The following is a 23,164-nucleotide window of genomic DNA, read 5'->3' on the forward strand; positions in this document are numbered from 1 at the left end:
AAAGTCGACTCTGTACATTGGGAGGCCACGTAGTAAAACATCAATTCCTTTATATGCCTGAATGTCCAGTCCAATTGCTGGGACGTGATATGCTATCTAAATTACAAGCACAGATTACGTTCCTACCAAATGGAACAACATCCTTAAAGTTTAATGGACCTTCAGGTATTATGACATTATCCGTACCAAAGGAAGAAGAGTGGCGACTTTATACAGTGTTGACTAGCCAAAACCCTAGGAGTGATGAGTCCTTATTCAACATACCAGGAGTTTGGGCAGAGAACAACCCACCAGGACTGGCCCGCAATATTCCACCTATTAAAATTGAACTAAAACTTGGGGTTTATCCAGTAAGCCTAAGACAATACCACATCCCGCAGAAGGCCAAGAAGAACATCCAATCCTATCTGGATAAGTTCATACGGTATGGTATCCTAAAATTCTGTACTTCCCCCTGGAACACCCCATTGCTGCCTGTTCAAAAGCCCGGTACAGATGAGTATCGACCTGTGCAGGACTTGAGAGCAGTCAATGATGCGGTTGTTAGTATACATCCAGTTGTACCCAATCCATATAACCTGCTTGCTTTAATTCCGGGCGGGGCTACTTACTTTACAGTCTTAGACCTCAAAGATGCCTTCTTTTGCCTCCGAATTGCCGCAGAAAGTCAATGTATTTTCGCTTTCCAATGGGAGAACGCAGTAACGGGCTCAAAACGCCAAATGACTTGGACAAGACTGCCCCAAGGGTTTAAAAATTCACCTACCCTATTTGGTTCAGCTCTAAGTCAAGATCTACTGGATTTCGAGTCCATCCCAGGAGAGTGTGTATTGTTACAATATGTAGATGACTTGTTGATAGCAGCAGTTACAAAAGAAATATGTCAGCAAGCAACGCATGATCTACTACACATTCTCTGGAAGGCAGGATACAAGGTGTCCAGAAGGAAGGCTCAGTTGTGTTTGCCAACTGTCAAGTATCTGGGATTCCATATCTCTGAAGGTCAAAGAATTATGGGGCCAGAGAGAAAAGAAGCTGTGTGCCAAATACCGATACCCAAGAATAGAAGACAAGTGCGAGAATTCTTGGGGGCAGCAGGCTTCTGTAGGATATGGATTCCCAGCTACGCGATACTGGCAAAACCTCTGTACGCAGCTATCAAAGGTACAGAGCACGACCCCTTCTTATGGACTCAAGAACAGCAAACGGCATTTGAAGATGTGAAGAAGGCCTTGATGAGTGCCCCAGCATTAGGTCTACCTGATCACACACGACCATTCTACCTGTATGTACATGAGCAAAGAAGAATGGCTGTGGGAGTATTGACACAGTACTTGGGATCATGGCAAAGACCTGTTGCCTATATGTCTAAACAACTGGATGCAGTGGCCAGCGGACTTCCACCTTGTCTAAGAGCCGTAGCTGCAGCCGCTCTGCTAGTAGCTGAAGCCGATAAACTCACTCTGGGTCAAGAACTTTATGTACGAGTCCCACATGCAGTACAGACGTTGTTGGATTACAAAGGAAATCATTGGTTTAGTAACAGCCGTATGACCAAGTATCAAGCAATGTTGTGTGAAAACCCAAGAGTGCATTTAGAGACTGTAAACACCTTAAATCCAGCTACCCTTTTGCCACAACCTACTGAAAGTCAACATGATTGTTTGGAAGTAATGGATGAAGTATTTTCAAGTAGACCAGATCTTCGTGATTTTCCCATCCAGAACCCTGATGTTCAATATTACACCGACGGCAGTAGTTATGTGAAAGAGGGGATTCGCTATGCAGGATATGCAGTAACAACAATAGACAAGGTGATAGAAGCTCGGCCACTGGCGAAAGGAACATCAGCACAAAAGGCAGAATTGATAGCACTGACACGAGCGTTACAATTGGCTGAAGGTTTAAGAGTGAACATCTACACGGACTCCAAATATGCGTTTTTAACCACTCATGCCCACAGAGCTTTGTATAAAGAAAGAGGACTACTGAATTCAGAAGGCAAAGAAATTAAGTACGCAGCTGAAATCCTACAACTATTGGAAGCAGTGTGGGAGCCGAAAGAAGTCGGTATTATTCATTGTCGAGCGCATCTGAGAGGAGATGGTGATGTAACCAAAGGAAATCGGATGGCAGATAGTGCAGCTAAGCGTGCTGCTGAATCAGGAAGACAGGAATATGTGGGGCATATAGCTGCTCTTATACCAACTCCCCTGTCTCAATGGACTCCAGTTTATACAGCTCAAGAAGAGGAGTGGTTAAAGACTGAACCAGGAAAGTATTTGGAGAACAAATGGTATCAGCTAGAAGATGGAAGAATAGTTATACCAGCATCACTAGCGGTAGAAATTGTCCAAAACTATCACAACGGGACACATTCTGGGAGAGACAGCACAGAAGAATCTCTCAGAAAACATTTCTACATACCAAGATTGTCCAACTTGACTCAGGCCATTGTACGAAGATGTGTGACGTGTGCTAAAAATAATGCAAGACAAGGACCAGTAAAGCCACCAGGAGTCCAGTTTATGGGGGGACTCCCCATGTCCGATTTACAAATTGACTTTACAGTGATGCCTAAATCGGGTGGTCATCGTTACCTGCTGGTAATTGTGTGCACCTATTCAGGCTGGGTAGAAGCATGTCCTACTCGTACAGAGAAAGCAGGAGAAGTTGTGAGATTCCTGCTACGAGAAATAATACCCCGATATGGACTACCCTGTTCTATAGGATCGGACAATGGTCCAGCTTTTGTTCATCAGTGCCTACAACAACTGACTCATATGCTTGGTATAAAGTGGAGGCTTCATACAGCATATAGACCCCAGAGTTCTGGTAAGGTAGAGAGAATGAATAGAACTATTAAGAATCAGTTGGCTAAAATGTGTCAGGAAACCCAACTCAAGTGGAACGTTCTCTTACCCATAGCTCTATTGCGAATCCGCAGTACCCCTACCAGAATGGATGGGCCTCTCTCCTTTTGAAATCATGTATGGGCGACCACCTCCCGTACTTGGTAACTTAAGGGGGGACTTGAGTCAGTTGGGAGAAGGAATTACCCGGCAGCAGGTTGTAGAGTTGGGTAAGACTATGGAGGAGGTACAGAAATGGGTACAAGATAGATTACCTGTGAATATTTATCCCCCTGTTCATAGTTATCATCCAGGAGACCAAGTGTGGATTAAAGAGTGGAATAATGTACCGTTAGGGCCCAAGTGGAGAGGTCCTTATGTTGTTCTTTTGTCTACCCCTACAGCGATAAAAGTAGCCGAAGTGACTCCGTGGATGCATCACTCCAGGGTTAAACCAGCAGCAGTCGATTCTTGGCAAGTTACAGCAGATCCAGAGAATCCCTGCAAGATCCGGTTAAAACGCACTACTCAGTCGGAGTAACGAGGAACTTTGTGGATTACAAATTTTATTGTTACAGAGATTTGGTGAAGTGAGTGTTTAGACGGCCATAATAAAGCCTGTCCGCTCACCGACGTATAGTGTATAAGCCAGGAAAGTCTCGAAGGGACTCCTGTGAAGACGAGCAGAACTCCATTCCCTGCAGCCCTTACATCCTGGAAGCTGAGGTGCCTTCGCACGGACGAAGACTGAGGATGACGGCGAAAGATGTGTTGATGATAATGTTTATTTATGTGTATTTTTATATTCAGGAAGGTAGAGGTACCGACACTCCTAGCTGTGAGGTATGCATTAAGACTACAAGAACAGGTAACCATATTTCCCAAACCCTAATTTGGCATTCACAATACGAGTGTAAAGGAGATGTATCGAGATGTAGATACCTAAATATAGACTATAGTGTGTGCCATTTAGGAGTAGGAGAACCTAAGTGCTTCAGTCCGGAGTATCAACCTCGTACAATTTGGTTGACTCTCAGGAATGGAGATCCTCAGGGGACCCTAATTAATAAGACGGTGTTAGAATCCGTACATTCTTCGGGTGTTCTGCTATTTGATGCGTGTAAGGCGATATCAAGTGGTAGAAAACCGTGGAATGTATGTGGGGATCTTAGATGGGAGAGGACGTATGGGTCTAATGATAAATATATTTGTCCCAGTAGTAAAAATAAATATGTGAGTCCTAGATGCCCAAATAGAGACTATAACTTTTGCCCATATTGGTCTTGTGTGGGGTGGGCAACTTGGGGACAGACAGTAGACAAAGACATGATAGTGACTAAGTTGCCTACCAGCCCATATTGTAAGTCTATGGAATGCAACCCAGTCCATATACTTATAAATGATCCTGACAAGTTCTTAGACAAATATGGCAATTTATTTGGGTTTCAAATATACGGGACGGGTTTAGATCCTGGGACAGTATTGTTTATAGGGATAGAGACTGATACGGTATCCTCCCAAACTCATCAAGTATACCATTCCTTTTATGAAGAGATGAGTATAGATAATAAGATCCCCCATAACGCTAAAAACCTGTTCATTGATTTAGCCGAAAGTATTGCCGGTAGTCTTAATGTTACCAACTGCTATGTGTGTGGAGGTACTAACATGGGAGACCAATGGCCTTGGGAAGCAAAGGAGGTAATGTCCGGTTCTGAGGCAGTTGACCAACTAATATCTACACAAGCCGATTATCATATGAGTGTTAGAGGTAAATCTGAGTGGAGATTAAAGACCTCCATCATAGGTTATGTTTGCATAGCAAGGAAAGGAATAATGTATAATACTTCTGTAGGAGAATTAACTTGTCTAGGGCAAAAAGCTTATGATGATGATACAAAGAATACAACTTGGTGGTCGGCTTCAAATGTCTCAGAACCATCTAACCCGTTTGCTAGATACGCCAATTTAAAGGATGTGTGGTTTGATTTATCCATCACATCTACCTGGAAAGCCCCAGCAAATTTGTATTGGATCTGTGGTAAGAAAGCCTATTCGGAGTTGCCACAGGACTGGGAAGGGGCATGTGTGTTGGGTATGCTCAAACCATCCTTCTTCTTGTTACCTATTGAAACAGGTGAGACTTTAGGTGTTAAAGTATATGATGTGAATCATAGGAAGAAAAGGGGACCCATAGAGATAGGCGCCTGGGAAGATAATGAATGGCCTCCCCAGCGTATTATAGATTATTATGGGCCAGCTACATGGGCAGAGGATGGTACCTTTGGTTATAGAACCCCTATTTATATGCTCAACCGTATTATACGTTTACAGGCGGTGGTTGAGATTATTACTAACGAGACCTCACAAGCGCTCAATCTTCTAGCGAAGCATAATACCAGGATGAGGACAGCAGTCTACCAAAATAGATTAGCCTTGGATTACCTTTTGGCTGTAGAGGGAGGTGTATGTGGGAAGTTTAACCTGAGCAATTGCTGTCTTCAAATAGATGACGAAGGGCAAGCAATAGCTGAGCTTACTAGCCATATGGTTAAACTAGCGCATGTGCCTACTCAGGTATGGAAAGGGTATAATCCAAGTAGTTGGTTTGGTAGCTGGTATGAGTGGTTTGGAGGGCTTAAGGCAGTGGTAGGTGGAGTCCTACTGATTTTAATGTTGTGTCTACTCCTGCCGTGCCTTATACCCTTAGTAGTTAGGTCTGTGCAAAGCCTGATAGAAAATATAGCAGAGAGGAAGGCTGCTGCACAGATAATGGCAATCTATAAATATAAGGCTCTAGATCAAGGAGAACCAGTGCAGGAAGATGAGTGTTGAAGATTCACAACATAAGATAAGTCTGGTCTGGTTCAAGGTAACTTGCGGTGTATGCAAACTAAGGTTAAGTGATGCCTCAAGTAATTGTGAAATATCAAGAGGCATCAAAGGGGGGAATGTGGTGGAATCTCGGTAAAAATAAATTTAGTAGGCCGAGATTACCACGTGGCATGTGTACGAGCATATGCTGACGTATCGATCAGTTGGTTGCACGAGGCAAGATACGATCATTAGTGTACGGAGCATGTGCAAGAATACAGGATATAGTATTCCCCTCCTCCATTGTGCTGGACAGGCCATGCGGTCAAGCAGGAAGTTAATTCTTATTTGTATTGATTGGTCAAGAGAATGTGCGGGTGGAGCTTAATATGGGAGGAGTTATGTGCCTATATAAGGAGCCTGCACTATTGTCCGGGGCTCAGAACTTGCTGTATTTTGGTGACATTAGTCCCTCTGAGTCCCGATCGGTGATCCAATAAAGAATCTCTTCCTTCCTGAAGAAACCTGTGTCCATCTCTCTGTGCTTCGCTTCCGTCAGTTTCTCCGGTATCACTACCACTCCAGTTGGAAGGCTATTCCATGCATCCACTACCCTTTCAGTAAAGTAATACTTCCTGATATTATTTTTAAACCTTTGTCCCTCTATTTTTAAGACGATGTCCTCTTGTTGTGGTAGTTTTCCTTCTTTTAAATATAGTCTCCACTTTTACTGTGTGGTTTCCTTTTATGTATTTAAATGCCAAATGCCTTTATTATATTCCCCCTGTCTCGTCTTTCCACCAAGCTATACATGTTAAGATCCTTTAACCTTTCCTGGTAAGTTTTATCCTACAATCCGTGAACCAGTTTAGTAGCCCTTCTCTGAACTCTCTCTAAGGTATCCATATCCTTCTGAGGATATGGTCTCCAGTACTGTATACAGTGCTCCAAGTGAGGTCTCACCAGTGTTCTGTACAATGGCATGAGCATTTCCCTCTTCCTACTGCTAATACCTCTCCCTATGCAACCAAGCATTCTGTTAGCATTTCCTGCTGCTCTATTACATTGCACATTGTCATTAACAGCCAGAAACTGGAAAACAAGAAAGGTGAATTAATGTATAGCTGTTTATAATGCTTAACAAAATCTCCATTATCTTTTTCATTTATTTCACAGAAGACAATGTTATTTGTCTAGTTTGTATGCTTAAAAAAAATAAATAATAATAAAAAATAATACATTATCAGTGAAGAGTACAATAAGTTTTATCCCATTTGCGAGACATAAAATTGTGATAATGTATATTTGTGATATAAGTAAGAATTACATTTTGAGATGTTAGATATACCGTATTTTTCGCTCCATAAGACGCACCTCACCATAAGACGCACCTAGTTTTTAGAGGAAGAAACCCAGAAAACAATATATTCTGAACAAACTGTCCCATAGTGTTTCTTACTATGGGACAGTTTGTTCAGAATATTTTTTTTCTCCCCTGTCCCATAGTGTCCCCCCTCCCCATAGTCTTCATCCCCCTCCCCTCCCCATAGTCTTCATCCCCCACTCCCCTCCCCATAGTCTTCATCCCCCCTCCCCTCCCCATAGTCTTCATCCCCCCTCCCCTCCCCATAGTCTTCATCCTCCCTCCCCTCCCCATAGTCTTCATCCCCCCTCCCCTCCCCATAGTCTTCATCCTCCCTCCCCATAGTCTTCATCCCCCCTCCCCTCCCCATAGTCTTCATCCCCCCTCCCCTCCCCTCCCCATAGTCTTCATCCCCCCTCCCCTCCCCTCCCCATAGTCTTCATCCCCCCTCCCCTCCCCATAGTCTTCATCCCCCCTCCCCTCCCCTCACCATAGTCTTCATCCCCCCTCCCCTCCCCTCCCCTCACCATAGTCTTCTCTTCTCTCCCATACTGTCCCCCTCCCCTTCTCCCATAATTACTTACCTGTCTTGTAGCGTTTCTCGGCAGCACAGGGCGCACCGCGGTACTGGAACTTGAATTTCATGTTCCGGTTTCCGGCGGCACTGAAAGGAAGTGCGCACACTGAGCTGAGTGCGCACTTCCTTTCAGTCCCGCCGGAAACCGGAACATGAAATTCAAGTTCCAGTACCGCGGTGCGCCCTGTGCTGCCGAGAAACGCTACAAGACAGGTAAGTAAAACTTCATATTCGCTCCATAAGACGCACAGACATTTCCCCTCACTTTTGAGGGGATAAAAAGTGCGTCTTATGTAGCGAAAAATACGGTAAATAAATAGAATAAAGAACGAGAGTCAGGGATAGCGTCTGTCTCCACGGGCACAAGTCTGGTGTGGGAGATGTAGTGGGTTAGCCACTGCGGGGCACCCATGGAGTGAAACGTTCGAGGCCTGTGCAGACAAGATGAGCATGTTAGCCTTTTATTATTTTTCTCTAGGGAAAGCATAGGGCCAGTTAATAGTTGTTGTACATGGGCTATTTGCAGCCCCCATTGCATTTCTACCTAGTCTTGATTTCTGATGTATCCTCCATTGCTACATCACCTGTCTGCTCCCTTACCTGCCCACCCCCGCTTACTCCTTCCACCGATCCCTCCCCTTCATCTACAGTACTCCACTTTCTCCTCCTACTCCTCCCTCTACTCCACCTTCTCCTCTCTCCTCCTACTTCTCCTCCCACTCCTCCCTCTACTCCACCTTCTCCTCCTCCTACTCCTTCTTCCTGCTCTTACTCCTTCTCTTTCCACTCCCTTCCTGCTCTTACTCCTTCTCTTTCTACTCCTCCCTCTACTCCACTTTCTCCTCCTACTCCTCCCTCTACTCCACCTTCTCCTCTCTCCTCCTACTTCTCCTCTATTCCTCCTTCTCCTCCTCCTACTCCTCCCTCTACTCCACCTTCTCCTCCTCCTACTCCTTCTTCCTGCTCTTACTCCTCCCTCTACTCCACTTTCTCCTCCTACTCCTCCCTCTACTCCACCTTCTCCTCCTACTCCTCCCTCTACTCCTCCTACTCCACTTTCTCCTCCTTCTACTCTTCCCTCCTCCTCCTACTCCTCTCTCTACTCCACCTTGTCCTCTTCCCCTCCTCCTACTCCTCCTCCTACTCCACCTTCTCCTCTTCCTACTTCCCCTGTCCTTCCTACTCTACCTTCTTCCCCTCTCGCTCTATCCACTACTCATTCCTCCATCTCCCCACTACCATATCTATATCCTTTATATGCTTCCTCCCTTCTTATTCCTTACCAATTTCCTCCGCTCATAGACAACTCTGCCTCTACCTGACAACATTATATTTTGAAGAAAAGTTGCTCTGGCCACTCTTCCGCCACTTCCCAGGGGGGAATACCACACTAACGAAAAATTATTCAGACTGGTGGAGGTGCACTTCATCATGAAAGAACTGTTTTGGGCACTCTCAAGGAAATAGTGCGGTCCTGACCCAGATTCCCATGGAAGTAAGACACCTGTATCATCACTGGGAGGTGGCTGTCCCTCATGTTTTTCTTCACTAAGTCCCCAGAAATCTCATGAAAGGAACCTGACTCATTAGAACAAAACATGAAACACTAACAATCAATTTACAGCTCTCTACAGAGGGGGGCCAGCAAGAGAACTGTAAATAGAAACACAAATACCCCCCAATCTCACACAGAAATAGGTGAGGAAACCTCTTCTACTGCTCCTCATGGTTGCTTTGAACAGATGAAAGAAGAAACAAGACACCTCTCAACAGAGCATGCAGTAGCTTTACCAGATCCTGACTCCACTCTGTTTGCGGATAAAGAGGAAAGGTACCATACTGGATTTGCTGTTGCTACAGAAGATCAGGTACGTCAAGCATCTTCACTTTCCTCACCCACATCTGCTCAAGACGCTGAATTGACAGCCTTCTCAGTGGCATGGCAAAAGAACCCTGAGCCTGATCACGAGTCTGACATCACTAACTGCCCAAAAACCATGCCAAGTACTCAAAATGGCTAGCTGCCAGATTCCCCCTCCCATCGAGTAAAGCCTCGTGCTAAAGAGCAATGGCGACTGAATCCTGGTCAGAAATTACGACATCCCATGATGGGAGGATGCCCCACTAGTCACTCAAATCCCTGAGCCAATTAATAATATTGATGGGTGGACATTGACATAGCCACTTAACATTTAATCCAATTAATGATGTCTATTTGCTGTAATTTTGATATTCAATGATGATGTAATTCTGCTCTTATAAGGGCTTGCAAGCCTGTTTTTTGCCAGATGCCATAACATTTTCTGAAGTTATTTTTAACCTGAACTGCATGTGTCAGTGTGAACTTACTTCTGCGTATACGCAATTTAATCATCTCAGATTTGGACAGGAACAGATAGACATTTAAACATATTTGTTTATTTCTAAATTAATCTACATCACTATCTTGGTATGTATAGTTAATGAGCACTGTGTGTGCTATCTTGGTATGTATAGTTAATGAGCACTGTGTGTGCTATCTTGGTATGTATAGTTAATGAGCACTGTGTGTGCTATCTTGGTATGTATAGTTAATGAGCACTGTGTGTGCTATCTTGGTATGTATAGTTAATGAGCACTGTGTGTGCTATCTTGGTATGTATAGTTAATGAGCACTGTGTGTGCTATCTTGGTATGTATAGTTAATGAGCACTGTGTGTGCTATCTTGGTATGTATAGTTAATGAGCACTGTGTGTGCTATCTTGGTATGTATAGTTAATGAGCACTGTGTGTGCTATCTTGGTATGTATAGTTAATGAGCACTGTGTGTGCTATCTTGGTATGTATAGTTAATGAGCACTGTGTGTGCTATCTTGGTATGTATAGTTAATGAGCACTGTGTGTGCTATCTTGGTATGTATAGTTAATGAGCACTGTGTGTGCTATCTTGGTATGTATAGTTAATGAGCACTGTGTGTGCTATCTTGGTATGTATAGTTAATGAGCACTGTGTGTGCTATCTTGGTATGTATAGTTAATGAGCACTGTGTGTGCTATCTTGGTATGTATAGTTAATGAGCACTGTGTGTGCTATCTTGGTATGTATAGTTAATGAGCACTGTGTGTGCTATCTTGGTATGTATAGTTACTGAGCACTGTGTGTGCTATCTTGGTATGTATAGTTACTGAGCACTGTGTGTGCTATCTTGGTATGTATAGTTACTGAGCACTGTGTGTGCTATCTTGGTATGTATAGTTACTGAGCACTGTGTGTGCTATCTTGGTATGTATAGTTACTGAGCACTGTGTGTGCTATCTTGGTATGTATAGTTACTGAGCACTGTGTGTGCTATCTTGGTATGTATAGTTACTGAGCACTGTGTGTGCTATCTTGGTATGTATAGTTACTGAGCACTGTGTGTGCTATCTTGGTATGTATAGTTACTGAGCACTGTGTGCTATCTTGGTATGTATAGTTACTGAGCACTGTGTGCTATCTTGGTATGTATAGTTACTGAGCACTGTGTGCTATCTTGGTATGTATAGTTAATGAGCGCTGTGCGTGCTATCTTGGTATGTATAGTTAATGAGCGCTGTGCGTGCTATCTTGGTATGTATAGTTAATGAGCACTGTGTGTGCGCTATCTTGGTATGTATAGTTAATGAGCGCTGTGTGTGCTATCTTGGTATGTATAGTTAATGAGCGCTGTGTGTGCTATCTTGGTATGTATAGTTAATGAGCACTGTGTGTGCTATCTTGGTATGTATAGTTAATGAGCACTGTGTGTGCTATCTTGGTATGTATAGTTAATGAGCACTGTGTGTGCTATCTTGGTATGTATAGTTAATGAGCACTGTGTGTGCTATCTTGGTATGTATAGTTAATGAGCACTGTGTGTGCTATCTTGGTATGTATAGTTAATGAGCACTGTGCGTGCTATCTTGGTATGTATAGTTAATGAGCACTGTGCGTGCTATCTTGGTATGTATAGTTAATGAGCACTGTGCGTGCTATCTTGGTATGTATAGTTAATGAGCACTGTGTGTGCTATCTTGGTATGTATAGTTAATGAGCACTGTGTGTGTCCCCCCATGTAGCCCCTCCCCCATACCCACCTCCCACGTGTAGCTCCTCCCCCATACCCACCTCCCCGTGTAGCCCCTCCCCCATACCCAGCCCCCACCTCCCCGTGTAGCCCCTCCCCCATACCCAGCACCCACCTCCCCCGTTTAGCCCATCCCCCATACCCAGCCCCACCTCCCCGTGCAGCCCCTCCCCCTTGCCGTGTAGCCCCTCCCCCATACCCAGCACCCACCTCTCCTGTCCAGCTCCTCCTTGCCGTACTGGATGTATTTTCTCAGTGATTCGATGCAGAGATTCTCCAGGTAATTCTTGTTTCTCTCCCCCTGTCTCACCTCCGGGCTGTTCCATCTCTGTGTGGTGAGCTGAGCCTGAGCTGAGAGCGGATAATAAACCCAGCGCTCGGTATCCAGAGCCAGGAAATCCTTCCCGTCATAACCGTGCTGATTATACCCCCCGATACTGCCATCATCTCTCAGCTCACAGCCGTACATGTTCTGGACAGAGTGATAACCTGCAAACACAGACACTGAGTGTGAGAGAGAGTGACAGGCGCTGAGTGTGAGGGAGAGTGACAGACACTGAGTGTGAGAGAGAGTGACAGACACTGAGTGTGAGAGAGAGTGACAGGCGCTGAGTGTGAGAGAGTGACAGACGCTGAGTGTGAGAGAGAGTGACAGACACTGAGTGTGAGAGAGAGTGACAGGCGCTGAGTGTGAGAGAGTGACAGACGCTGAGTGTGAGAGAGAGTGACAGGCGCTGAGTGTGAGAGAGTGACAGACACTGAGTGTGAGAGAGAGTGACAGACACTGAGTGTGAGAGAGAGTGACAGGCGCTGAGTGTGAGAGAGTGACAGACGCTGAGTGTGAGAGAGAGTGACAGGCGCTGAGTGTGAGAGAGAGTGACAGACGCTGAGTGTGAGAGAGAGTGACAGACGCTGAGTGTGAGTGAGAGTGACAGACGCTGAGTGTGAGAGAGAGTGACAGACGCTGAGTGTGAGGGATACCGGGAGTGTGAGTGATTCGGGTAATAACAGTGACTAAGTACTACAAGGATATGCCGAGTGTGTTATGAGTGTTAGTGACAGCTAGCAGTGCTGACATGGTGAGTGCGCCCTCATACCCTGGATCCCTCTGCACAGACACGAACTATAGTGTGATCCATGGGGGAGGGACTGGATAATATTAAGGACACCTTCCTAATTGACAAATTGACGGCACAGGTCAGGGGCACCATGAAGAAGTTTGAAAAAATCTGGGGCCCATGGATAGAGGGCAATGTAGGGGGACGGGGTCAAAGATTCCCACGAGGTGGTGGGGCTGTGGCGGCGCACTCGGCTCGCCCCGCACCCTAGACAACCAGAATACCCCCTCCCTCGCTTTCTCTGTTCTTATCACCTCGTTTCTCCCCCTCCGGGGGCTACTCCCTCTCTTCTCCCTTTTCCCCTAGTTACCTCCTTTTCCTACACTCACATTTCTCCTTTTCTACACTATGCCTACCAATGGTAATTCGACCCACTACCAGATGCAATGACTTTGGCGACATGGACTCATTGCAGGGTATTACATATACCTGGAAGAGCAAAAATTTCATGATCACATACTCATTATAGGAACGAGGCAGATGGTGGGTTTAAGATAGAGCTTCCGAAAACAAGACTGGCTCAGATTGTGTCAATGGGCTGGTATTAGTTGGTAGGCTATACTCTGTATCATACATCATGTTTTATTCCACCATTAAAAAAATCCTGGCAGGACAACACAAACGCTAACTTGTACAAATGCAGATTTTAACGCAAATACTAGATATCTCGAATGTATGTTGCATCTTTTTACTGTGTCATCACGGACCCATTGTTATATGACGATAAATTAATATGTTCATAAGCCTGTGTTAACTATGTTGTTACCTTGCCTTGTAAAAATAAAGAATAAAAAAAAAAATATATATTTTTTTTTACACAATAGAAACTTTCACGTTATTATATGTATTATGTCGCCATCTAGTGGCTAGAAATGGAACATACTACTAAAGTATCAGAATACACTCAGCATTCAAGAAACAAACTTACTATTACTCAGAGATCAGTCCATAAAGGGACACTATAGAGTCAGGAAAACAAATCGATTTTCCTGACACTATATTACCCTCAGGGTCCCCCTCCCATGGCGCTGAAAGGGTAAAACCCCTTCAGTAGCTCACCTAATTCCAGCTCCGGGCTCCCTTACCTCTCCTCCCCCGCCGACGTCAGCATCCTCGTCTGACGTCACAGGAGCCGAATGCGCATGCGGGCATTGCCGCCCGCGCATTCAAAGTGTCTGTAGGAAAGCATTTTTCAATGCTTTGCTACGGACACTCTGCGTGATTGAGGCATAATATGCCTCAATCATTGCAGATGCGCCACTAGTGGCTGTCCGGAAGACAGCCACTAGAGGCTGGCTTAATCCCAAATGTAAACATAGCAGTTTCTCTCTCCCTAGAGGGACCTGGCACCCAGACCACTTCGTTGTGTTGAAGTGTTCTGGGTGACTATAGTGTCCCTTTAACTCCTAGATCTTTAAGGAGGAATTAGAAACACAGTTACTATTACACAGAGAGCAGTCTCTGGCAGTCTGAGATCTTTTGACATAATCCTCAGTATTAATAAAGGATTTTTCTATTTTCCTCCGATATATCCAGGTAAATGAAATACAAATAGAAAAAATGTAATAAAAATGCTAATACTTGAATCAAATGTAAAAATTGCTAGTTTATTGAAAACATTCCTAAAAATCAATTAAAATATATTTAAAACTTCACATCAGACATGTTACCGCTAGTGATGTCCCGAACGATCCATTCGCTGGCGAACATAGCGTGTTCGGTCCGCCCCCTATTCGTCATCATTGAGTAAACTTTGACCCTGTACCTCACAGTCAGCAGACACATTCCAGCCAATCAGCAGCAGACCCTCCCTCCCAGACCCTCCCACCTCCATGACGAATAGGGGGCGGACCAAACATCGCGCGTGTTCGCAAGCGCGAACACGCTATGTTCGCCGGAGAACGGTTCGCGGCGAACTGTTCGGGACATCACTAGTTACCGCCATTATTGATGTCCTGTTGTACAATAACATTGGGCATTTTAAGTTATTTTATTTCTTTCTATATATGTATTAGCCCACTAATAATTTGTACTTTTTAGGTATTTCATCACTATATAACCGGAATCCTGCAGTTGGTAAAAAGAATTCGGTTTTGTAAATCCATTGCTGAATGGACAGAACCAGAAGTGCTATAAGTACTGGGTTTATAGGGACACTCCAGGCACCCAGACCACCTATGCCCATTGGAGTGCTCTGGGTGCCAACTCCCACTGCCCTTAACCCTGCAAGTGTAATTATTGCAGTTTTCAGAAACTGCAATATTTACATTGCGGGGTTAAGTCCTCCTCTAGTGGCTGTCTACTAGTTTAAAATGACTCCGGTGTTTTCATCTCTGTTTAAATTGGAGAAATAAGTTTCAATTACTTTTTAGTATTAGAACCCCCGCCCCCCCATATCCCCCTTTGTTTACTGGTTCATGGTAATGAATAAACGTAACCCTAGCGGTTTCCATGGAGACTCGATCTCTCCAGCTTTTACTATTATCATTATTATTAACCCCTTAAGACCGCAGCCAAATGTACAAGTTGTGATCCAAAAAAAACGTAAACAAAACCTGGCATTTGCGCTATATGTCTGTCCAACCGTAATTCACCTCTTTCATATTAAATGCACCCACACTTATTATATATCATTTTATTCAGGGGAAACAGGGCTTTCATTTAACATCAAATATTTAGGTATGGAACATAATTTAATATGAAAAAAATGGGAGAAAATAAGATTTTTTTTAATTTTTTTAGTTCTACGTGACATTTTAACTGTGTGTCAAAATACTGTTTGCTCTTAATGCAATACAATACACATATTTGTATTCAGCGATGTCTCACGTGTAAAACAGTACCCCCTATGTACAGGTTTTATGGTGTTTTGGGAAGTTACAGGGTCAAATATAGCGTGTTACATATTTCAGTTTTTTCACATTGAAATTCGCCAGATTGGTTACGTTGCCTTTGAGACCATATGGTAGCCCAGGAATAAGAATTACCCCCATGATGGCATACCATTTGCAAAAGTACACAACCCAAGGTATTGCAAATGGAGTATGTCCAATCTTTATTAGAAGCCACTTGGTCACAAACACTGGCCAAAGTTAGTGTTAATATTTGAAAATGCAAAAAACCAATTTGAACGCAAATTTTGGCCAGTGTTTGTGACTAAGTGGCTACTAAAAAAACTGAACATACCCTATTTGCAATACCCTGGGTTGTCTACTATTGCAAATGGTATGCCATCATGGGGATAATTTTCATTCCTGGGCTACCATACGGTCTCAAAGGCAACCTGGTGAACTTTAATGTGAAAAAACTGAAACGCAAACCTTATATTTGACTCTGTAACTTTTGAAAACACCATAAAACCTGTACATGAGGGGTACTGTTATACTCAGGAGACTTCGCTGAACACAAATATTAATGTTTCAAAACAGTAAAACCTATCACAACAATGATATCGTCAGTGTAAGTGCCATTTGTGTGTGAAAAATGCAAAAAATGTCACTGTCACTGACGATATCGTCGTTGTAATATATTTTACTGTATTGAAACACTAATATTTGTGTTCAGCGAAGTCTTCCGAGTAAAACAGTACCCCCCATGTACAGGTTTTATGGTGTCTTGGAAAGTTACAGGGTTAAATATAGTGCTAGAAAATTTAATTCCCTGAACTTTCGGCCTGGGTTGTCAGGCAGGTCCTGCAAATTGTAATTAATAAAATGACCTAATTATGTAAAATTATTACATAAATATATACGTAGAATTATTTATATATATATATATATATATATATATGTGTATGTGTGTATATATATATATATATAATTTTTTAAAATTATTTTTATGTATATATAGTGATATATACGTATATACTTATGTATATAGATATATATATTATTTCGTTCTACATGTATTTTGATATTAATATATATATTAATTTTAAAATACAGTTAGAACGAAATTACGCATGTTTATATATTTTTATCTATTTATTATTTTTTTAATTTTATTTTTTAACGTATTTATATATTTATTTTTTATTATATATAAATATATATATATATAATGAAAATTATATATATAATCAGTATCATTGAACGTGTATTTTGATATTAATATATATATATAATTATGTATATATTAATATTAAAATACACATAGACAGTGTATGTGTATTTATGTGTATGTGTGTATATGTGTATATATATATACTTAGATCATATATATATTTATTATATATATGATCTAAGTATATATAATGTTATTTTACACTGTTTTAAATTTTTTTTCTATTTTTTTCAGGCAGCAGGGGTCCTGCTATGCCGTCCATGTGATTGCAGGGTCCTCCTCGCAAGGACCTCGCGATCACATGGCCCAGGGGGGCCGAAGAGGACAGAGGGGGACTCCCTGGGCTCCTAGGTACGTCCCCCATACAGCGGGGATAAGCCTCTCCCCCCCCCCCCCCCCCCCAGCATCTCCTCTTCTCTCCCCCAGCATCTCCTCCTCCTCTTCTCTCCCCCAGCATCTCCTCCTCCTCTTCTCTCCCCCAGCATCTCCTCCTCCTCTTCTCTCCCCCAGCATCTCCTCCTCCTCTTCTCTCCCCCAGCATCTCCTCCTCCTCTTCTCTCCCCGCAGCATCTCCTCCTCCTCTTCTCTCCCCGCAGCATCTCCTCCTCCTCTTCTCTCCCCGCAGCATCTCCTCCTCCTCTTCTCTCCCCGCAGCATCTCCTCCTCCTCTTCTCTCCCCGCAGCATCTCCTCCTCCTCTTCTCTCCCCGCAGCATCTCCTCCTCCTCTTCTCTCCCCGCAGCATCTCCTCCTCCTCTTCTCTCCCCGCAGCATCTCCTCCTCCTCTTCTCTCCCCTCAGCATCTCCTCCTCCTCTTCTCTCCCCGCAGCATCTCCTCCTCCTCTTCTCTCCCCGCAGCATCTCCTCCTCCTCTTCTCTCCCCGCAGCATCTCCTCCTCCTCTTCTCTCCCCCAGATTTTCCTCTTCTCTTCCCTAGGCATCTTCCCCTCACTAGAACACTCTGTGTGCTGGCACTCAATTACGCAAGGTGCAGGTATTCGAGGCTTAACCCCACAATAGCCTCCTAATAACAATCATAAACAAATATGAATACCGCACTCAAAAAGATAATTAGGCAATAAAACTTATTGCTAATCACGCTTTAAATTCAAAATATTTATTGTATTAGTTTTAGATAAATTCATAAAGGTAATAGTATATCCTCATAGTAATACTCATTTCAAACTATATACATATATATATACACACACACAGAATCCTCCCTCATCTGTGATAAAGTTCATAATATATACACATCAATGTACAATAGGTAATGATCCAAAAAATAGAAAAATAGAAAAAACTCTGAGAAAAAATGAATTAATAATAAGAAAAAATATATGAAAAAATAGAGAAAAAAAGTGAAAAAATAGAGAAAATCTGAAAAGTAGCAAAAAGTAATAATAATGAAACGAAAAAAGTGAAAAAAAATTATAAGAAAAAATAGAAAAAATAATAATAATGCAGTCCTAACAAGGTAGTAGTCCAGAATATAGTGCACTATATATTTCACTTGATAATGGATGGATCTCACCAATGTATCAGTGGCTGTATGATGTCCATAGTAGGAGGATGCTGAAGATTGCAGATGGTAATGTCATGAAAGAGGATGAAAAGAGATGTTGGAAGTTTCCTGCTCAATATACAGCGATCACTCCGTCATCAGTGTGCTGTATGATCCGGTCAGTCAGTCAGGTCACTGGGTAATCCTTAAAATGTGCTGCTATGTAATCCGGTCAGATAGGCAGGTCCCTGGGTAGTCCAGTATATGGGCGGGTAATCCTTTGAATGGGCATGGGCTGCGCGCTCGGGACGTACATGTCCCTTCGCTGGCCCCTGTTCTCTCCGTCCTATTGAAGATGCGGATATGTGGGTTTATATGTTTTGAAATTGGCGGCTAATTTCCGCCGCGTCCATCCCGTGGACCTACTTCCGCATTCTGACGTCAGCGTGCGTCTTGCGTCATGCGTTTTTTTCAAAACAAACTTTATTGTCCATAACCATTCTACACATATAAACACCATAGTACATTAAACCACCACGCTAATTGCTTTATACTGAATAACTCCATATTATGATTTATATGAAATTAAAAAAGCATCTACAGTGGACCTAAATGGTAAATAAACTTTAATCTAGTTAAATAGTTTATACACCGTAGTGGTAATTTACATACAGAAGACAAAAATAACTAATGAGGGAAGGAGAGAAAAGACTGTCAATACGTTATTTAGCTGAACAGCATATCTTAATTGCACCATTGTAGTATATGTCAGTAATAACAACAACCGATTACTCAAAATAATACAGACTCATAAAGAACAGTAAAAATAATAATAAATAAATAAAGAACAGAAAACAATTCTTTTCAAGGAATCTCTAACTGATAACCACTAATTATAAAGATCACCTGTAACAGATGATCAAGGGTAAGAAACTGCAAAAAATCTGTAGGTATAAGCCAGTTAAACCACCAGCTATATGAAGAAGAAAAAAGGAAGAACAATTATCTTTATCATGTATAAAGGAGGGGAAAGAAAAAATTAATTAATTAAAAAATAATAAAAAAATAATTTTATGCTCCCCTATCCGCTCTTTCACTGGCCTGATATGTGGGGGAGACCATCAGGCCAGTGAAAGAGCGGATAGGGGAGCATAAAAGGAGCATTAGGGCAGCATTACAACATAATAAAGTGGAGGCTCCGGTACCCAGACATCTTAAAATGCATGGCCATAATGTAAACCAATTGAGGTTTCAAATCTTAGATAGAATCCCACCCCTACGTAGGGGGAGAGACAGACAGAAGCTCTTACTCCAGAGAAAAACCAAATGGATAAGTACCTTGGAGACCTTGTCACCATTAGGACTTAATGAAGATTACGATCTTAAACATTTCTTATAAGACGTTCATTTTTTCACTTTTGTCTGCTCTATGATTTTGTGCTCCTTACAGAGGCTCTCCTTGACCAGTCATGGTCCGGTGCTCTTTCCTGCCAACACTTTGACCCCAATAGGGTCCGCTACCTGCCAGCAGCACAGGGTCCCTCACACACATGGCCCGGGGGCACTGTGGGGCATTGTGAGACAGGTGAGTTGCATACCTATACTTTAGTGTATACGCGTTTATTATTTTTTAATTAATTAATTTTTTCTTTCCCCTCCTTTATACATGATAAAGATAATTGTTCTTCCTTTTTTCTTCTTCATATAGCTGGTGGTTTAACTGGCTTATACCTACAGATTTTTTGCAGTTTCTTACCCTTGATCATCTGTTACAGGTGAGCTTTATAATTAGTGGTTATCAGTTAGAGATTCCTTGAAAAGAATTGTTTTCTGTTCTTTATTTATTTATTATTATTTTTACTGTTCTTTATGAGTCTGTATTATTTTGAGTAATCGGTTGTTGTTATTACTGACATATACTACAATGGTGCAATTAAGATATGCTGTTCAGCTAAATAACGTATTGACAGTCTTTTCTCTCCTTCCCTCATTAGTTATTTTTGTCTTCTGTATGTAAATTACCACTACGGTGTATAAACTATTTAACTAGATTAAAGTTTATTTACCATTTAGGTCCACTGTAGATGCTTTTTTAATTTCATATAAATCATAATATGGAGTTATTCAGTATAAAGCAATTAGCGTGGTGGTTTAATGTACTATGGTGTTTATATGTGTAGAATGGTTATGGACAATAAAGTTTGTTTTGAAAAAAACGCATGACGCAAGACGCACGCTGACGTCAGAATGCGGAAGTAGGTTCACGGGATGGACACGGCGGAAATTAGCCGCCAATTTCAAAACATATAAACCCACATATCCGCATCTTCAATAGCACGGAGAGAACAGGGGCCATCGAAGGGACACGTACGTCCCGAGCGCGCAGCCCATGCCCATTCAAAGGATTACCCGCCCATATACTGGACTACCCAGGGACCTGCCTATCTGACCGGATTACATAGCAGCACATTCTAAGGATTACCCAGTGACCTGACTGACTGACCGGATCATACAGCACACTGATGACGGAGTGATCGCTGTATATTGAGCAGGAAACTTCCAACATCTCTTTTCATCCTCTTTCATGACATTACCATCTGCAATCTTCAGCATCCTCCTACTATGGACATCATACAGCCACTGATACATTGGTGAGATCCATCCATTATCAAGTGAAATATATAGTGCACTATATTCTGGACTACTACCTTGTTAGGACTGCATTATTATTATTTTTTCTATTTTTTCTATTTTTTCTTATAATTTTTTTTCACTTTTTTCGTTTCATTATTATTACTTTTTGCTACTTTTCAGATTTTCTCTATTTTTTCACTTTTTTCTCTATTTTTTCTATTTTTTCATATATTTTTTCTTATTATTAATTCATTTTTTCTCAGAGTTTTTTCTATTTTTCTATTTTTTGGATCATTACCTATTGTACATTGATGTGTATATATCATGAACTTTATCACAGATGAGGGAGGATTCTGTGTGTGTATATATATGTATATAGTTTGAAATGAGTATTACTATGAGGATATACTATTACCTTTATGAATTTATCTAAAACTAATACAATAAATATTTTGAATTTAAAGCGTGATTAGCAATAAGTTTTATTGCCTAATTATCTTTTTGAGTGCGGTATTCATATTTGTTTATGATCTTCCCCTCACTACCCCAGCATGTTTTTGGTGCGGATGGGAGGTTGAGGTCTTCCAAGGCTCCCTACCTCCTTCCCGCTGCTGTAAGGGGGTGTGGGCGCGAGGGAGCACTGACTTACGTGCTGTTCCAGCACTGCTCCCTCCGCTGATGCTGCTGGCAAAATAGGAAATTACGTCAATCAGGCGGCGCCGCCTGATTTAAGTAATTTCCTGTCTCCCGGCAGCATCAATGGAGGGAGGAGTGCTGTAACAGCACGTAAGTCAGTGCTCCCTCGCAGCCCTCCATCCCACCCACCAGTGCCACCTTAACAACATTATGGGCCCCCGGGCAAAGCAGTGCACTGGGGCCCTGCCTAAACACATCTCACAGGAATAAAAATTAAAATTATAGATAAAATTAGGCTGATATTTATTAGTATCTCCAACAAATGCAATACATAAAATACATACACACCGACACACACATTCCGTTGAATACATGCACACAGTCTGCTGCATACATGCACACACAAACATACACACAGACTGCTGAAAACTTACACACAGTCCACTATATACACACACAGACTGCTCAATACATAAAGACTGCTGAATACACACACTGCTGAATACACATACAGACAGACTGGTGAATACACACACACACACACACACAGACAGAATGCAGAGTACAGAAAGACTGACGAGTACACGCAAACTGCTGAATACATACACACACACATGCTGCATTGAGGGGTGCAGTGGATGTGTTTATGTGTACGGGTGTGGAGTGCTGTGTGTTTGTGTGGGGGGATGCTGTGTGTGTGGGGTGCTGTGTGAGAGGGTGTTGTGTGTGTGTGTGTGTGTGTGTGAAAAGGGTGCTTTGTGTGTGTGTGTGGGAGGGGGGGGAGTGCTGCAAATATATTATTGCAATTTGTATCCCCCCCCCCTTCTGCTTACCTTATGTGAAGAAGGGGGGACACATAAATCCCCGGTGGTGGTAAGAGGGACAGGTCCTGCAGCTCTTCTGTCCTCCCGCCCGATGCTGCGTGGAGCGTTGCCATGGTAACGCGCAACGCTCCACACAGATTGCTCGCGGGAGGACGGGAGAGCTGATACTCAGATCCCTCCCCCCTGCTTCCGGTCGCAGAGTAGGCGCCTGCCCGCAGGTGCCTACTCTGCATTGATGGCGAGCTATGGCCACGTGCCCACAGAGAGGTTCGCCATCATTGCCGTAGGGGGTCTAGATCCATTTTTACATTATTATTTCAATAAAGGAAAATGGATTCTTACTAGATCTGTGATTATATTGTGTTGTTCACTTTTTTGTAAGTGATTTTAAATTGATTTTAGAATTTTGTTTCAATAAATGACAATTTTTTATATTTTATTCAGATTTTAGCATTTTAATGATTTTTTTCTATGTGTATGTTTATATTCCTGGATATATTGGAAGAAAACAAAAATAATCCTTTATTAATACTGAGGATCTGTCAAAAGATCTGACTGCCAGAGACTGCTCTCTGTGTAATAGTAACTGTGTTTCTAATTCCTCCTTAAAGATCTAAGCGCTAAGGACTGCTTTCTGTGCAATATCAACTGTTTCTGATTTTATAACATGACAGGAGGCTTCGTATTTGCTTAAG

The 23,164-nt window shown here is 42.5% G+C and overlaps 1 protein-coding gene across 1 annotated transcript in view; it reads right to left on the reverse strand.

Annotated features, from left to right (window-relative positions):
• LOC134572486 (H-2 class I histocompatibility antigen, Q9 alpha chain-like) overlaps nt 1-23,164 on the reverse strand; it is a 136,046-nt gene that overhangs the window by 74,901 nt on the left and 37,981 nt on the right. Inside the window, exon 3 of the mRNA XM_063431476.1 lies at nt 11,903-12,181. Coding sequence (XP_063287546.1) covers nt 11,903-12,181 — 279 coding nt within the window. The remainder of the gene's footprint in view (nt 1-11,902; nt 12,182-23,164) is intronic.

Source organism: Pelobates fuscus, chromosome 9 (genome assembly GCF_036172605.1).
Source record: "Pelobates fuscus isolate aPelFus1 chromosome 9, aPelFus1.pri, whole genome shotgun sequence".
In the NCBI taxonomy this organism is placed as follows: Eukaryota; Metazoa; Chordata; class Amphibia; order Anura; family Pelobatidae; genus Pelobates; species Pelobates fuscus.